Source organism: Columba livia, chromosome 3, assembly GCF_036013475.1.
Source record: "Columba livia isolate bColLiv1 breed racing homer chromosome 3, bColLiv1.pat.W.v2, whole genome shotgun sequence".
Classification (NCBI taxonomy): Eukaryota; Metazoa; Chordata; class Aves; order Columbiformes; family Columbidae; genus Columba; species Columba livia.
The window spans coordinates 49,037,542-49,056,512 of NC_088604.1; the positions used below are offsets into that span (position 1 = coordinate 49,037,542).

General features: G+C 35.8%; 1 protein-coding gene across 7 annotated transcripts in view; it reads left to right on the forward strand.

Annotated features, from left to right (window-relative positions):
• Window positions 1-18,971, forward strand: part of SLC16A10 (solute carrier family 16 member 10) — a 69,494-nt gene that overhangs the window by 41,240 nt on the left and 9,283 nt on the right. For 6 of the 7 annotated variants that reach the window (XM_065056662.1, XM_065056666.1, XM_065056665.1 and 3 more), the window contains 3 exons: window positions 1,571-2,009; window positions 7,761-7,884; window positions 11,606-11,637. In XM_065056662.1, coding sequence (XP_064912734.1) covers window positions 1,571-2,009; window positions 7,761-7,884; window positions 11,606-11,637 — 595 coding nt within the window. The remainder of the gene's footprint in view (window positions 1-1,570; window positions 2,010-7,760; window positions 7,885-11,605; window positions 11,638-18,971) is intronic. The other variant, XM_065056663.1, reaches the window with a different exon arrangement.

Below are 18,971 nucleotides of genomic sequence, written 5' to 3' on the forward strand. Positions count from 1 at the left end.
ATGTAAGAGTATTTGTAATGCAGGAAAATATTTTACTGTGTCATGCTGCAAACTCACCTGTGACTCTACAGGTGAAAGCAGAAGTTTTCTGTCCTTACTGTATTATGCTCTTCCTCTCATTTTATAGCTTGTCTTTATTTTTCTTGGATATTTTCCACTAAAGGTAAACAGTCTTTTGCCTTTTTGTTGTTTCTGCTGACAGTTTTAGAAATTGGTAGTTTAATGTAGAAAGCAAAAATATTATGTTACACAAATAGGTTTTTTTCCACAATGATACACAAAACTAGAGTTCCTGGTGTCAGACCTTTGTTAGTCAAATACTGTTTTATAAGAATTTCTGTAATTGCATGGGAAGCTTGCAGCATGTATTTTGGTATGAAGGGATGCTGACAGGTAACATCCTATGATGAGAAACACTACACAAAACAGTCATACTTCTTTAAGAAAAATTAATATATTGGCTAACAGGTTAAATAGTTTTCTATAACTGATTTAAAAGTGTTAGCTCATAGAAAAGAGCCAATGGTTCATTGAAAACATAGTACTTAAAATCATGTGCCACTTCAGAAATCTTGTATAAAAATATTTCTCACACATTGCCTCCTTCATCTATATGTTAGTGTCCTTTGATTTATTAATACTATAACAGTAATTTAATTAATTACACTAACGCTGTTACTTCATACTGTTAAGATGACTTGCACAAGTACCTTTTAATATCACATGTCTGATATAATATAATGGCTCTGCTTCATTTCAGTTGTATAGTAGGTGGTAATGGTGGAGAACCTTGTGATGAGGTTCCTCCTTTATATGAGCTGAAATGATTCATTTACAATTTTTTCCCTTATTTCTTAACATATCCAATATCAGGATCAAAACACTGAATTAGAATATTTAATACAAAGCAGATTGTCTATAAGACCAAATACCTAGAAAGTCTATCATTTGCTAGTAATTTATTATATTGCCAAAACCTGCCAGTTTGTTTTATTTTTCGTTATTAATAATGTTTACTACTTTTGCTATTATTTCAATAATAAGCTACGTAAATACTTGATTTTCCAGGGTTCTTGAGTAATGTTAATTATTACATTTGAAATGATAGAACAGTGAAGAAAAGTGTAACAACATAATTTTCTTTGGAAAAGGAATAAGAAAAACAAAAAAGCAAACAAACACCACAAACCCCAAAACAACAAAAACAGAAAAACCACCCAGCAATGGTTGAACTTCTATTTGGCTAATATGATTTTTATGTATTTCGTATACTTGGCTAATAATGATTTAAAAAACTTTTAGTCAGCCTGTTTGGTGCAATTATACTTAAATATGACTTTGCTTTTTTAACCTATTCATTGAATTCCATGAAATCTTCAGTGGAAGAAAATAGAGTAATTGTTGAATTAAGCTGACAGAGTATATTTAAACTATAAGTACATATAAACTCTTAACTCATTTCTGTAAATGTCAATTAATTGTAAAACTGGCTTGTATATGGTAAGTGAATGTGACCATAGAATTGTGCAAAACACTGATTTGATTATTTTTTTTTTTTTTTTTGGTACAGGACCATTGAACCTCTGTATTTCACCTACGGAATCTTATTTGCCTGTGGCTGCTCGTTTGCGTACCAGCCATCCTTGGTCATTCTTGGGCATTATTTCAAGAAGCGCCTTGGACTGGTGAATGGCATCGTCACGGCTGGCAGCAGCTTGTTCACTGTCTCGTTGCCTTTCCTCTTGAGAGTTTTGCTGGATTCTGTTGGCCTGTACAACACCTTGCGGGTCCTCTGCATCCTTATGTTTGTTCTGTTCCTGGCTGGATTTACATACAAACCCCTTGTTTCTGATGCCAAAGACAAGGAGGGAGGAAAAAAGAGAATGTTCAGATTCCCTTCTGAAAAAAAGATTTGCAATTTCTCTGTTTTCAAAGTTCTCAGTTACCGAATCTGGGCTTTTGGGATCCCAGCTGCACTTTTTGGATACTTTGTGCCTTATGTTCACTTGGTAAGTGCACATTTCTTCCTACATGTAATGTATTTGAAACTATAGCTGTTTCCCTTAGTAATGGATAAAGAAAACAATTGGTGATAGGAAGCAATATTTAAAGTGCAGGTTGTACTGGGGAGAAACATGAAAAGAATTTTGATGTTGTCTGTGATTAAAAGAGATTCCAGGGCTCTAATCAGAACTACTAGTTCAGCCAGTTAAACTGTTAGTTCTTTGTACTCAATCTATGGTTTAAAATGCTTTAACCATAAAAAGAGGCATTTGAGAAGTATTCAGTACTATTCAAAAGAGAAGTCTTTATTTTGGTACTCAGCTGCATACATTGCCAATGTTACCTCTGCGTTTCAGAGGAACAATGAAAGGAGTAAATAACAGAAAACAAGTAAAACTTGTCATTTTTGTTCCTTAAAATTGAGGTGTGTTTGCCAAAATGTGCATATATGCATGCAAAATGAGTATATTTTATTGACCGTTTTCAAGGTTTATTAAAAGCAAAGTACTTGGATTTTTATCAAACTTTAGCTTTGTAGTTTACCATTATAGCGCTAATTTAACTGATCCTGTTAACTGGTGCTTCTGGCTGTCAGTTCAGCTGGTTTTATTGCTGTCTACAGTAACTGACAGAGCTTTATCTTCTGATGATGGGGAAGCTGTCAATCAGCAATGTCTTATACATGCACTAAGTTAATTTGTTTCCCTAGCCGATTTTTTTCTATAGTACACTTAATCTAAGGATTTTGATGCAACTGCATTCCATGAAATGTATCTGGCTGGTAATTATTGCATGACTTAAATGGTGAGTTATTGTTGAACAGCTTCCTGGTGGTGCTGTCTAAACTTAAGTGGTGCAAATAAAAAGGCTTAATAGGGAAAGGGGGGGAAAAAAACCCACAGCCTGCAATGGGATGCTCTATTTAGACCATTACTCATCTTCATATTCAAGAGTATTTGATAAAGAGCATGGAGTAGTACAACTAGTACCCACTATGAAAACAGAAGGATCATATTAATGTTTATTATTTATCCATGATAGAACAGTAAGATTCATGATAATAAATGTCTCAAATTTTGTCCGTCTTCAGCTCCTTAAAAGCCCATGGGTTTCTATGGAATATAGCAAGTGGTGTCACTGCTTTCTGGCAATGAATTGGTTATGCTACTGACTCAGCATCAGATATTTATTTTAAAAATTACCTTAAGATGAGGGCTGGTTTGTTTCTGGGCAGCTGTAAACTGACTTTTATTCATGGCTAGTTTGTGTTACTTAGTTTTTAATCATGTAGATCTTAAAGACTACTGTTGTATGGCTAGGCAATTGGGACAGCTCATGCTATTTTCCCTCTAAGTTTTGTAGAGGTGTTTTGAAATAAAACAGTGTTCAGAGGAGTAGAAGTCTTGCAGAGAAGAAGCTGTTGGATAGATAGTAAATAACACTTTCAGAGAATTGAAGAACAATGCTATATATAAGCAATCAGTTAGAACCTCTAAAATACATTTATGTAACAAAAAGCTTGTAATTTTTTACCAAGATGCTTGTACAAATGCTTCATGTTTGTAGACTGGACCAAAGCTGCTGGCTGATGTGTACAGGACAAAATGCATTGTATCTCTCTTTATATTATATAGTTTTTCTTTTTATAGTGTCATTCCCGTTGAGTGCTTTTGTTTCTCACAGAGCGCAGATTCTGGTTGGGAAATACAGCTACAGTACATGAAAATGACTTGATCAAGGCTGTTCCTAATATAATGTTTGATAACACTATAAAACTATTCCAAAGTACAGTTAAAATCTGATTTTGAAGATGACCTCAAAATTATAGTACAAGATTTAAATTCCAGAATCTCTTTTTGTTCAGAGATCTATAGGAACCATGAAGCTTAACTACATATTTATAACAAAATCTTTAGTGGTAGTCAGTTTGCTTTTTGTGCCACATTTGAGAGGGGAAAATCCACCAGCTCTTAGGAACTCTTCTAACTGATAAGTTTTATTATTAAAACCCACAAATTTTTTTTAATGTACTGATCTCTAAATACTCAATTTTATTGTATAATTCTCTGGTCCTTCTGTAAACCAGAGAGGAAGATATCTGTAAACAATGTGTAGTAAGTTCCCACTACTTTAAAATAAAATAATTCTAAAGAGAAGCTCGGCTTTCATTCTTGGCTTTGCAGATAGCATTATTAAATGAAAAAATAGCTTGATTTTTTTTTTTTGTTTAATATTTTAAAACATCTGATTATTTGATTCAGATTTCTATCTAAAATTTAATTTCAGTACTTTTCAATATACACAAAGAATCCATGGAGGATTGGGGTACTGTTTTATTATGTACCCAGGACTCTTGGCCATACTTTGAAATATTTAAAGCCTAAACCAGACATTGATCAGTGAGTATGACAGAAATGGCAATAAACAGTATGAATTGGAATAAAATTTCATGTGTTTATTTAGACTGATTAAGAAACTACGTGGGTACCATCGGTGTCACATCTGTTTGCTTACATATACGGTCCGTTAAGTACTATGTAAATGCTCACTAATCTTTCAGAAATCTGGATATATGAATAGTTTAATAAAATCTCCAGTTTCACTGAGGCTGAAAGGGAAAATTAAAACTTGAATTTCGTAAAGAGTATTTCTACTTCCAAAATGTATAAGATTTTTTCTAACCCTCCATCTTGGATAAGTGATCAGGATGAAAAGAGTTTAATACCCACAAGTCATGTATTCAGGATTATTTTATAATTATTTTTTATGGGGTTACTAAGGATGGACGTATCCTCAGTAGAATAAATATTTTTGTGACAGAAAGCAGCAGTTTGAGTTGCTGGATTGGAGGATGCAGTTGTAGACTAACAAACTTGCTGCTTGAGGCTTAAAGAATGAAGTGTTCTCGCAACAAACCCCACCATTTCTGTAATTATTTCTCCATAAATCCAAACTCATTCAAGAATTTAGATCTGCTCTTAGAACTAAGCAAACTCTCATCCCTCTAACTCAAATTTAATTTCAAAAAGAGGGAAAAATATTTTTAATTGAAAGAGGTGTAGGTTTTTATGAAAGCATAAGTGAAGAACTACAGCAGAATGTTGGTGGGCAATGATGTGTGCTGGGGGGACTATTTAAAACTCTAGAAAGTCTCTGTGGATCTGTATTGAGAAAGTGATCGGTGTTTACAAAGGAACAATATGGGTTCTGCCCTTCAACACATACTTTAACTCCAGTAGATAGCTCTTGATTTTTTTAATCCTAGTTTTGTCTGCTTTTGATAAACCCCCACATTCTTATGTACTTTCAGAAGTACATAAGAGTATGTAATTCCAGATAAGTCAAGGCTATCAGAAAAAAATAACTCTTTGCTGGTACATCTACCCAACCAGAGATTGTTTTCCTCAGCTTTTGAAAAAGAAAATTACTGTTGTTTACTGCATTTTTTAAATTGTAGCAATACTGGAAAAGAGATATAATACTTGGACAAGTGACAGCTTTCATTATGCTGAAACTCTTGGAATTTTCCCACTGTCAGGGATGGCCGACAATAGCCAAGACTGCTAGGAAGGGATGCTGGTTGCAAATGCCCTAAGAAAACCCACCTATTTATACATGGAGCCTTATGCCCACAACTCACCCTTGGCCTTTGGACCTGGTTCCTGTACTGAGCAAGTCCCATTTTTCCCACCTGGAAAGGCAGCTTCTGCTGTGGTGTTGGGTGCTCTTGACTGTGTGCTGGAACACAGAGGCACCTGTGTTTGTCTGGTTTTCTGAAGCATATTGGAAAGGAGGATGCATGTTATAAAACTTGGAGTAAGAAGAAAGAAATAAAAGATTCTTTTGGGCTTTGGAATAGTAGAATTAGCCAGGTCTCTGCAGTTTTAACCAGATGCTGTGTATTTGCCAGACAGAGTAAAAGCTGTTGAAAATTTAACAAATAAATAAATTATATGGCATGCTATATAGGATTCTTACCAAGGAGCTGGCAAGAATTACCAGTCCATGACTGGTAGATATCAGCTGCATATGAAATAGGCATCATATTCCTTTTGGATCTTAGAGGGGAGAACCAAAAAGGGAGAACTTTTTTTTTTTTAGTCCAGTTTAATTGGTCTCAAATTCCATTGGTAGGTGTTCTGTTTCATGTGGTTTTGAGGAACTGAGTTGGGAGAGATACTACAAGTAGGTTTTGACTTAATTTTATTATGCTTATTGAATAGCAAACTGATAATTCATAGGATTACTAAATTGAACAATGGTTGTACCTCAGTTTTAAATCCAGTCTAAACTGTAGTGATTGAGGTTTTTTTTCTTTTGGTGTCTTTCTGAAATAGGCAAATAGCCAAAAAAAACCCCACACTAGTTTAGTCCATTCAGGTTTAAGTTATGAATCCATGACAGAAATTTGTCAGATTAAGGCAAAAGCAGTCTTTCCAAGTTTTTAATAAGGATTGCCTCACAAGGAAATCATTCTCAACCTTGTCTCTGCACCACTTCTTATCCTGTGCTTGTTCTGCTAATAGGCAGAACTTCTGGATTTCAGGAATCACAGACTAATATTCAGTGTTCAGTGCTATTCTCTCTTACCTTTTAAAAAAAGTATGTACTTCATCAGACCTAACAAGCTCATAAGAATTAAAGTATGTACTTCATCAGGATCATACATCCTTAATTCTTATGAGCTTGTTAGGTCAATTCTGTTAAAATTAGATACAAGGTCACACGTTAGGTAGTTTAAAAGATGTACTGTTGCTTTCTGTGCTTTATTTAGGAGGGTGAAAAGAAATACTACTTTACATGGATGTTGTCACTGTTTAGGCTTTTCTAAGCAGTGACTAAGGTCACTAATGAGGTTCAGTATGAGTTTAGGACTATAATTATGACACACTTACAAAAAAGTGGCCCAGTATTGTGTTGTATTTTGATGCAGCAACATTCAGCCACTCTGAGGAATACCATTAGGACTGAAAATGTTATCTTAACACTTTCTGTGCAATGTTTCGGTCCCATAGTAATTTATATTTGGATATTTACAGTATCTCCATTAACTGAGTTTCAAGCAAACACATTGTTTTAGCAGTTACTTTTACTAAATGCTGTTGCTTATGATAGGTCCTGTCTTATTTATAGTGTTTGACATCTTGCAGTATGAAAAACTGAATTGAACAACTGAGTAGTTGAACAAAATGGTGAAAATATTTACTGCATATTTTACTTTTAAAGAAGCAACTGGATGGTAGACATAGAAATAAAAACATGTATTGATAAATTTACTTTTCTAAGTCTACTTTTTTAAAGAAAATGCTTTTAAAGAATGGCTAGATCTATTTGAAAATTAGGCTTACTTTTTAAATATAGGTAAGGCTTGTATACAAAGTTACTCCTTAATTGATAAGCAGTGTGGAAGTTACCATAACATTGAGTGTACTCTCAAATCTTCAGAATAGCTCAAGAAAAAATAGATTTCACTATTTCTCACTGTACTTTACTGCCTATTTCTTAATTTACTGTGTAAATCTGATGTTTCCTTTTGATGCTTATCCATGTTCGTATTCCAGGATGGATACGTATTTGCATATGCAGAGATTTTTGGTTAGCAGTAGGTATGTGGAGTGCATGTGTTCTCTGTCTGTGTGCCTTGTGTTTAAGATAGGAAAAAATGGTGTGTGACTGGCTGCTTTTTCCCAACAACTTCTTTGGGAGAATCTGTCTTGAGGGGTGGACTTAAATACTGGTTTTATTCTCCTCCATAGATAAATATTGAAGATTCAGTGTCTCATTGCTTCTCTGAATCTGCATGTACCAGGAATAGCTTCAGCTGGACCTCCAAGGAGCAGGGAAGTGAGACTTCAGACTTGATGCTTGGAAAAAAAATAGGTAGATACTGCCTCAGGTTCTAAAAACTGTCACTGAGAAACAGAGCATCACCTGGGCCTCAGCTCTAAGATTTTCATCAATGGTATTGGAGAAGAAAATGCATCTCACAATGAAAAGTAGAGAGGCTTCCAGGCATTTGGCCAGGTAAAAAGGTATTCCAAAAAGAAACAGCAGCCACAGGACCATTGTTGGGTACAGACTCAGGCTCTGATAGCATTTTACTTGAGTGAGATTTGCTGGCTCTGCTGGTAAACTGCATTTTCAGATTCTTGGGAAAACTTTGTAACAGAAGTGAAGGTTTAGCTCCTAAAGAAGCCTGGCTGCCAGCAGTGGACACTCAGTAGCTGTTTTTTCACAGGGAAATAATATACCCCAGTGAATATGTCTTCTGAAGTGCCGTGCTTTTGCTGAATGAAAACCAGGAATACATTGGTTGGAAGAATTTGTAGGAGTTTCTTGCTCTCTGCACTATTACATGTTGTGTGAAGGTAATCGGCTTAGCCGCCTCCTCTTTTTATAGACTTTGGGAAGGGCTGGGAAGAAGTACCAGTGCATTCTTACCAGGCCAGTAATTCCAATGGTATTTTTTACAATAGGAAGTTTCCTGGGAAATAGAAAATTATTCACTTTTATCCCCCAAAAAAGAGGAGGTTTGGGGAAAGCTCTTCATCTGTAAACTGGAGTTAAGATCCAGTCTCTCAATTACATTTGTTTTAACTTTGACTTTTTCATTACATTACCACATTTTTCAAGTTCCTTAGCTTGTGTTACGTTAACTTTTATGTCAAAACCATTGACAATACCAGAACCGTTGTCATTTGAATTATTGAGAGTTTTGAGGATTTTAACTAAGGTCTTTGAGGTAGCTGATGAATATAGATCTTCTCTACAGAAAGTATTTAGTGGTGAAATATTTTGGAACTTGATCAAAGAGCTCAATAATGTTTTTAAACCCTTTGAAGTCAAACCTTTTCCCTTGGCATAATGAAGGTTATAGTGGTCTATTTGGTTTCCACACTTGTAAGGGCATACCAGTGAATTCTGGAGTCTGTTCAGGTTAGCAGAATAAAACACAACAGTGAAAATGTACATGTGCTGCATGCCAGGCTACATCTGTGATCACACTGGCTGTTGAAGGTGGGCCTGTTCCATAGGGAGGTATTTTTTTAATATATACACTTCTGCCTTCTTGAAATTCTACAAGAATCTAGTAAGTGTCTGTGAGGGACCTCCTTTTGACATCCAGGGCAACTGTTTCACTGAGGGAAACTCACTGGTTTTAGTGTCAGATACAGTGCTCTCAAAACGTAAACTGTCTTTCAGAAATACTGAATTTGTTCTCCAGACAATCTCTGGGCTTAAAGATAGCTATTGACAATACTGCAATTCTATTTTCTGTTACTGGAGAGAAAAGTCATGGTCCCTCTGCAGTATATGGAAGCTTTAAAGCAATGTATTTCAGATGTATCTCATCAGAATAGATGATGGGCACTTAAAAGCTAAATCATTTATGCAGTCTGCTTCTCAGATGAAAGCTAAACTGTGTCCAGAATTGTCACTGTCTTAACAAGTCATACATTTTTATTCCTAGGCGGGGCATGGAGGTGGAATCTCTGTAAAGCACTTTCTTAGTCATAAGAACTCTTAAATGCATATAAACAAACTCATTTTCTAGGCTGCATCACAAAATCAGTTCAGATAAATATTAGTATGTCCTCTGTGTGATGTAGTTTGTTTCCAGATCTTCCGTGTTTGTTACTTGAAAGTTGTTTGGTCTAGTGCTATGCCCACATAGTCTGTCATTGGACAAAAAGATAGTGCTGTCTACTTGCCTATACTTCCTATCTTTTTCTGGAATGTCCATTTTGTTCTGGTTCTTTAGATAAAAGTATTTTTTCTTCACTTTAGTAACAACATAGTGAACAGGAGACTGGCTGATATGATGCAGATTTTTGTTGCCAGATTTGATTGTCCCTCTGCCCTCTAGTGTACGATCCTTGCCTTAAAGTGATTTAACTATTCTACAACTGTTGTCACCTTGAACTACTCTCTTAAATTGGACCAAGATGATCTGTCCTTCAGCTCTGTTTTTAATCAGCCAGCTCTTTTGACTTGTCTCTACCCATTCCTCCATCAGTGATGTGCCTTGTTTTTCTTAATAAGAGATCAGATTCTGTTGTGCAAATTCAGTGTTTGAACCTTCAGCCACTAGAATATGTGCCAATAAAAACTGTCTTCATGTACAATCAACTTGGAGAAATGAAAAGCCAAGCTCTCATGAGATCCTCTGTACCCACAGGTTTTCTAGGAACTTATTTGAAATTCTTGGTATGTACTTTGGAAACTATTCACTTCTATATACTCAGTTTCTGAAAGGCCTTATTTATTCAGGACAAAAGTCTCTCTATTTTGCCCATTCAGAAAAATAGTCATTTTTTGCTTGTAAATGTTACCCTCCCCAAGTAAAAGTTTTGGGTCATTAAGAATTATTATACTGGAACGTAGGAAGGGTATAGAAATGATCCAGGATTCTCCAAGTGGATCTGAGCTGCTATTTCTGAACTGCTATAGGATAGTCAGGATGAATCTCACTGCAGTAGTTGATGTTCTCTCTGAAAAGACCCCTGTCATCATCTGTTACATTACTTATAAATATTTTTGTAACTCTTCAAGCCCCCCTCCAATGTTGTGTCCCTAAATGTTGTCAGGTGTGACATCATAGATTCACACCTTATTTGAGAAACCAGTGTTTCAGTTGCTGTCCTTGCAAGAGTGGTCACCTCCACAGAGATGGCAGCAATTGCTTTGTGTTCTCTGCAGTGGGACATGCACCTGCTCGAGGAGCACCAGGAAAAGGAGTTTCACACCTTGCAGCAGGTGAAGCTCTTCAGGTTGTGCATTCTCTGTGTACAGTCCTAATCCTGCACCTCTCTCCTCCCTTTAAGTCTTATATCCCTGGATTCCCCAGGGGAGACAAATAGAAGCACAGATAGAAATGCTGTCCTTTGAGTGCATAGCATGATGATGAACAGTATGTTGTATACTGTATGGATTCTAGTAACCAAAAATCTCTAAATTTAAACATATATAACACATGCATGTCCACAGTAAAGTGCATACAAATAGCACATCTTCAATAAATCAAGTTCTTGTAAGGTAAGTGCTGTCTTTGTCTTGTAAGCCACTTGTATTATGTCATAAATTTAAAAACATTGTTTAAAATAATGTTTAATACCTATTTGGTATGTCTGGATTTTTTAGTCAAACTGGAAAAACATCAGCCTCCATCACTACATTCACTTGCTTTTATGGGCTGCTGTTCAAGAAGTCTGGTCATTTCTTCACATCTCCTGCATCAGTTGTTTGTCTGAAGTCTGCTGCATCTTCTGTTTCCCCAAATCTGCTGTTAGTCTGTTTTGTAATGATAGGATAGTACCTTTTAACTTATGTCCAGTACTAACAGAGAGCTGTGTGTCAAACAGATATTTCTCTATACTGTAGATAATCTAAAAAAGTTAAAACTCTAGGTATCAATTTTAGCACTATTAACTTTGTCATCCACTTGATCTACCATATTTTGGTCTCCAATGGAAGAGACTAACAAGGCACTGGTTTTGTAAAAGTCCAATGCAATTATTAAGCAGATATCTGAGACCCCAAATCTTCAGTAGCTGCCCATGCTTTACTTGCTTTTCTAATATTTGCATTTATCTCCCTTCAGATCTCAACATCTGCTGCAGTTTGACTGCTCAGGTTAGTGAAATTTTCCCCCTTTATCCACTTCTGTAATTATCCTGTGTACCCATTTATTGCCCAGTATTCCTCAATGTTCATCTGGCAATATTTATTCTTGGCTATATTGTCCACTTTTGACATTGGGGTGTTGTGGGAAAAGAAAATTTCCTACTTTATACTTGTAACTATTATGAAAGCATATTTAAACTATGTTTTCCAAGTAAGTATTGGAGAGGAATAAAAATCTTAAATACAGAAAGAATAGAAACTGAGAAAAATAAAATATTTTTATCCTTTTATTTTTTTGGCAGTAAATGAAAATTTACAAAAAATATTTTATGTAGCAGGTATACTCAGGTACAAATCATAAGATGTTGAAGGATAAGAGCAAAACAGTCTTCCTCAGGTGTATGCATTACTAGTGAATTGAATGGTCTGAGTTAACATTGTTTTCCTTTGTATCACTCTAACAGAACACTAGCTAATGTACCTTGCATAACAAACTATTCTAATAGCAAACAAAGCATATTCAAAGTTATTAAATTGTAAAGTGTATTATCTTTTTTTTTTGAAGATGCTATTTCAGTGGTAATCTCAGCCTCCTGTCTTTGGATGCTTAAAGCATCTTGATCTGAACTAAACTTTTCAAGCTGCACAAGTGCCCAGAAGCCTGTGTTCAGTTGTTTTTTCCTACTATCCTCATACAGAGTAAAGAACACTAATCACCAAAATCAAGTAAATGACCTTTCTTCACTCATATGCAGACTAGCTCTTGTGTCCAGTTTCTCTTCTGAGAAGAGCTGCATAGAAACCCTCCTTGTTTTTTAAAGTTCTCTCCAGACTTGTGAATTTCTTTCAATGTATTTTGAGTTTTTCTTTGAGAAATTCTTGGAACATAGCTCTTTCCATTTGATTGCCAGTAATTGTCAAGCTGTGAGCTATTTTTCAGGTGCTTTTCTTATCATTGAGTTAATTTGTCATTACTACTGGGTGGAATATTTCTTAGGAAAAGAGAGAGGTGGGTTTGGATTGCTCCAGGCAGGAAGGAAAACTGAACACAAGTGTCTGTATCTTGAGTAAGAGCTATATCTCAGTATGAGGAGAGGAGACTATAATTATCATATTTTTGCTGTCTTTTAAATGAAAGTATTACTTGATTCAATTTCTCTGGGCCCTGATCTGGTAGATATTTGGCAGTGTATTTGTGACTTTCATAGAAAATTGAGATTCTTTTGAGAGTTTTCTTCTGTGTTTCCCAGTGGAATGAGACAGCCACTTCACCCAGCTCTGTCAAAGCTGAGGTGATTATGAGCATGTCCACTAGTAGGTCTCTAATATTGAAGTGTTACAGATACCATCAAAATCACGTGGCAGCTGAATAAAGGCTTAAGAGTGTATATTTTGCTTTTACCTCACCGAAGTCCTATGGTTTAAGGAGTTGAGTTGTGAGAGACTTGATAAAAGTAGCACAAATTCTCTTGTGGAGTAAGGAAGTCAACCTCTCTTACAAGATGACAGTAGTGTTGTAACATGTAGGTAGGTAGATGAATGAATCCTTCTTTTACTAACCAGTTCAGTCCCAAGTTATTTGCTTATTGTGTTGTTCTTAAAGATAAGAAATACTGTATTTATGATCATAAATTTTAGAAGAGGCTGCTGTAGTGAGCTAGCTTCTTTTCATGCAGATGAGTTGAACAATCTTGTCTCATAATCTTACTGCTACTTCTACTGGTTAGTTGTAAAACTTACTTGAGGTAACAGCATTATTTTTTTTAACATGGAAACCCATACTTTTGTAAAAGCTTTTTGTTCCTGGCTAATTACTTTCACTGATGCAAATAAAGACTTTTGTTCTGATCTTAGTCCATCTTCCAGTGTTTGTTTGTCATTTTCCTGTCTGAGTAGCTACAGCACATGAGCTCTTTGGATAGGGTTTTCAGTATGACAGATTCCACAGACCTTGAGTCAGTCTTGTAGCTGTCTTTCAAAATGTTTTTCATGCTGAGGGGCACTGACCTTGCTTGACTTGAAGGCCTTCAGTTTGACTGACTATTCCTTGTGGTCCAAAGAATAAGAAGCTTCTCCAGAGAGCCATTTGGAGCATCAGGGTCTCAAAGAATCTTTTTTTTTTTTTTTTTTTTTTTTTTTTTTTTTTTTTTAAATCAGGTTGGAAGACTAGCTGGCTAAGGCAGACATCTTCAGCAGTGAGAAGACATCCTTTTGTGACATGTAAATGCTATAGCTAACACAATACTCTAATAAAGGTCTTGATTATTGCATTATAATGGTGTTAGCCCTCACCTTTTTCCATTTACTACTTCATTTGATTGGTTAATACACAGTCCTACATGTCCTCTCATATAGTCAACTGTAAGCTTACCTTCAGCTTTGCTGAACTGAATTTTCAGAAGCTGAATATATGTTTTCTATAAAATTTGTGATATTTCCAGCAGTGTCTAATTTAGGCAAAAATAAGGAAGGAAATAAGGTATTTAACTGAAGTAACTATAATAATTTTTAGTTTTAAAAAAATCACTTTTGTTAGCATATCTTTGCACTTCTTTCTGGACAAATAGCATATGCTGTTATATTCCCCTTCTCAGTATTTTAAAATTTTTTTTAAGCTAGGATAATGAAGGTTGACCATAGTTGTTTGGACGTCAAGGCCAAGGCATTATCACTAAACAGAACAGTACAACAGATGTGTTTTTTTTAAAGTTGAGGAGGACTAAACTGGATGTGTAGCAGCGAACCTGTATGAAAATTTCACTTGAGTATGCTAAATAAAATTAATCCATACTATAAGCTTTTAATTTAATACTATAAAGATGAACTTACTATATTAGGTTTTAGTTGCTTCACTTCTGTTACCTGCTTTGAAAATCTGTCTTAAATTGTGTTTATAACAATTAGCCAAAGTCTGGTGCATACAATGTTAATCATCAGAGGTTAGTGAAGTGTTTTCCTGTTATGTTGTGTATTTGTACAGGATATCTTAATCCATTGTTTTGATATTCCATAATTTCTTAATCATAGCATAGCATATAATATGCTCAGTTGTAATTACATAATTTATAACCTGATAACACTTTATCACATCAGTAAATGCCACAATGATTGGAAAACAATGACTTACATTCTACTTCTAAAATTGATGATGTCAGACAATGGCCTCATTCAGTCATAAGGTTACATTTAATCAAATGTGTAGCAGAGTTTTACCAAACTAGAGTTTAAAGTAAGTTTTCAAGTTATAACACTCAATAAGTATGTATTTGTGACTGTACTAAGACATCCATCAAATCACTTCATGAATTATAGAAAACTGGAGGTATCCCAGTACTTCATCCAATTTACGCAGTTTTTTGAGCACAGACTTAACTTTGGAAAAGGAATTCTAAAATATTTAAGTATTTCTTCAGTCATGTTTTTCAGATTTCTCCTTATTGCTAGATATTTCTTTTGGATTCTGTACACGTGGTCCATGTTTTTAATGAGTAATGTCTAAAATAGAACATAATAATTCAGCTGAGGCCTTACTAGTACTGAGCAGTATGTGAAAGTCACATCATGTTGTAAATTGATGTATTCCATTACTTTTGTGTATAAATCTGTTTATTGGTTAACAACCATTGACTTGTTTTTTCCAATTTAAGTTTTATGTTGTCAGTTGCCTGTTTTGATCTCTGAGATAACTCATCCTTCACATACTCTTAAAGATACCTCTTAACAGGTCTGAGATTTTACTTTTTTCCCCATTTTTTAGGGCAAATTTCTTCAGGACTAGCTACTTTGGGGAAAAAAATGATTTTAACTATGTCAGTTTGAGTTTTTTTAATCTAATGTGAATTCTGGACCTTTGTTTGTGTTAAATAGGCTTCACAGCTAACCTGTCAACAGGTTTTACTTAACAAATTCAGGTTGTACTTGTTTTGAATCTTCATGATGCATGGATTATTTTGTTTAATCCGCTTTACTTAGTGGAGTAAGAGACATTTTACTGGTTGTAATGTAATAATCACCTTGTCTCTTTAGTTCTCTCCTTGTTCATTATGTAGATTAAATTGACCAGAAACAGAAAGAGGAAGTTATCACTGTTGTGACAAGTATGTAAACAGGAATTATCTTCAATGTGTATATATGTATATTTTTGTCATGTGAAGACACTTAATTTCTAAAAAATACTGCTGTGTACATCTCAGAATGATGGCACTCCCTTAATGGATCTGCATTACATGTTAGTAATGCTATTTCATGTAACTTAACATGAAGAGCATTGTTCCAGTAGATGTTCACAAGTCAGGACTTAATGGTTTGTTTGCTAGTTTTTGGTTCATCAGTAAAAGCTTCTTTGGTGGAGTATGGACCAGAAATGTTTGCATTAGATGATCTTCATAATGTTCTGCCAACCAACTGTCTTTCTGTGATTTCTGCCCACTCCATACCCCTCCCCCCATTCATGGTGAATCCTTATGTTAGAGAATGAAGAGTGATTTGCCCAGAGTTACTGTATGCTCTGTTCTGCAGCACATCCTGGAGCTTTCAGTCTTCCAGGACAGTTCACTGCAAAGTTCCTGATATATGTTTATCAAGGCAAAAAGTAATACTTTTTTCAAGGTCATTGAAGGAGTTGGCTTGTTTCAGGCTTGTGGTTGACTTGTTTATTGAAGGGAGGCTGCTGTGTGATGGCACTAACAGCACAGAAAGATCCGAATGTTTTCTGTAAGGCTGTTCTTTTTCAAGAGATAAGTGAAGTAAACCTAAGCTTTTAGTTTTCTGAAATTTTGAAGATTTAATTGTAGTCTTGAAGATGAGCACCAGTATATTTTTTTCAACACATACCACTCCATCTGTGTCCTGCCAGCTGCAAATACCCTTACTTGGACATGCACTTAGATTATTTTTGTCTTTTGCCTTTCTTGCACTTACAGCTTGGGGAAAAAAAATAAATCAGGGTGATGTAATGACAAGGCCATTGTGCTTACTAATAATACTGAATGGGTTTTTGAAGGCCACAGTAGTAATAATCAAGTAGATAGATTGTGGAGGTATTGCCATGTCCAGATTGATGGCTGTCTGATACTTTATACCAGTCTAGAATTATTTGGGGTGTCTGGATTTAAAATTGTTGCATGGCTAAAAAGGCCAATTAGTACTGAAAAAAACAAGTGCTTCTACCTCAGAGCAGATTCCATACCATAAGCCCTATGATAGATTCAGTCTCTGATTGCATTTTTTTGTCTCTAAGGTTGTTTCAGACTCATCTGACACTGCATGCAAAGGTTCATCTTTGTTACTTACAGGCACAGCTCACCACTCTGTGTTCCAAGGAAGCACAGTTTTGCTGGGATTTCTATAGAACTAATGCGTTTCTAGAAAGCACGAAGAATAAAAAGCTTGTGCAGGCTATCCTTTTTATTTTCTTGTCTGGAAAAGATAAATCAATATCAAAAGAACTCCCCTCATCTCTTTGAATTTGGAGCAGTTAGGAATAGTATCTCCAATTTACAAATGATACTAGCAGTACTCTTTGTTCAGAACCAGCCTAAGGACAGTGTCAGACATCAGGACTTGAAGAAAGTGCTGTTCTCTATGTGCTCAAAGTTTTCTAGGTTATATATTGCTGCTGGCCGTCTCTTTCTGTGAGAGATTGCATTGTGTTTAGCATACTAAAGCTTTACTTGATTGGGAATTCCCAAAATGGAATATACACAGGAGAAAAGCAGTTGACAGAGAATTATTTCTTACAAGTTCATTACATCATCTTACAAATGTAGGTTCTTTGTGTTTGGAGAAAGGAACCAGAGCTATGCTCAAATTGCTCTATCTTTGATTTAGTGCATGACTGTAACTGAAATGCGTGTGCATTGAATGGAAGATCTTGGCAAATTCTGGGTCTTGGTTGGATGGAGAGAGGTTGGCAAAGGCAGTATATCTGAAAGCATTCCAGCTATCACCAAGCAGCCAATATTTCTTCTAGTCTTGCCCCAACAATAATAAATAAGAATGTGGATATTAAGATCTGTGTTTGTATGCATTACCCTGATAAGACAGAGCAAGAGTACAAGGTAAAATGCTGGTGCCAGGGATGTGTTCTGTTATATTGTCTGTCTGTCTTGATTTGGAAAATTGGATTGTACAAAGAGAACTTACTTTAAATAGCAATGAAGCCATGCCAGTCTGAAAAATCTTGTACTGGTTGGCTCAGGCAAAGTTACAGGCCTTTTCTACACTTGGAAAAATCAAACCCTGCAATTCAGCATGCACACAGCTCTAATGAGGGAAGAGCTAGCTGCATTACTGAGAACAGGCAACACCCACAGGAAAATGCTTTGACCTTCAACATGCTGCTGTGTGCCTGGGTCCCCATTTGACTGCTGTAGATAATGCCTAAAGAGTCACATAATTACTGCCTATATTGTTCTGCAATGACAAGAGCATTAATGCATGAGATGCTGCCTGAGAAGGTTCACAAGTAATTGCCCATCCTGGGATTCCTTGAGTGAGTTTATCAGTTAAAAATCTGTGGAAATCTGAACTTTGTTTTAATTACTTCATCATAAATAAATGTATTTAACCTATAGTTACAATAAATGTCCATAATGAGTTAGCACTTGCAGCACTGAATTAATCCTGAATCACTGTATTTGCAAATATTCAGTTAATAATACTGCTGTTCCTTTCTGCTTACTTAGTGACTATATTACTGCAGATTGAGTTTGCTGTTGAGGGTCATAGGGTCAGCTCTGAGACCAGACCAGGCTGCTCAGGGCTTTGTGCAGCTGGGTCTGGAAAACCTCCAAGGAAGGAGACTGAACGAGCTCTCTGGGCAGCCTGTGCCACTGTCTTCCTGGGGAAGAAGTTTCTCTGCATATCTTGTTGGAAGCTTTCTTTATGGTGTGTGTAAAAGAAGTGAAAGCTAAAAAACTAGACACTGATTTGGATATTTGAAGATAAGAGATGAGCAGTGATTATTTTCCTGCTTAAGGAGTGGATTTAATCCAATATTCCCCCATTGATCTAAAAGAGCACAGCATTTCACTTGAGAGTGCTGCTTTGAGAAATCCAGTAACTTGGTTGCAGAGGCAGGGTTGATAGTTATCTAGATGTAGAGCTTTACCTCTTGAAAAGCCTCTGGGGAGTGCATGAATCACTTCTGCAAATAAAACAAGCCAGAGGCTGCAGAAACATGGAACAGGTGACAAGAATGGCAGAAAATACCTTGGCTTCTCTTGCTGGCTGGGCCAGCAGGTGCTGACAGACATGTAAAGGTAGGGGTGGGAAAACTGTCAGCTTTTCCTGTTCTCACCTTTGACAGAAAGGGAATAAATAGAACAACTTATCTTTTCTGT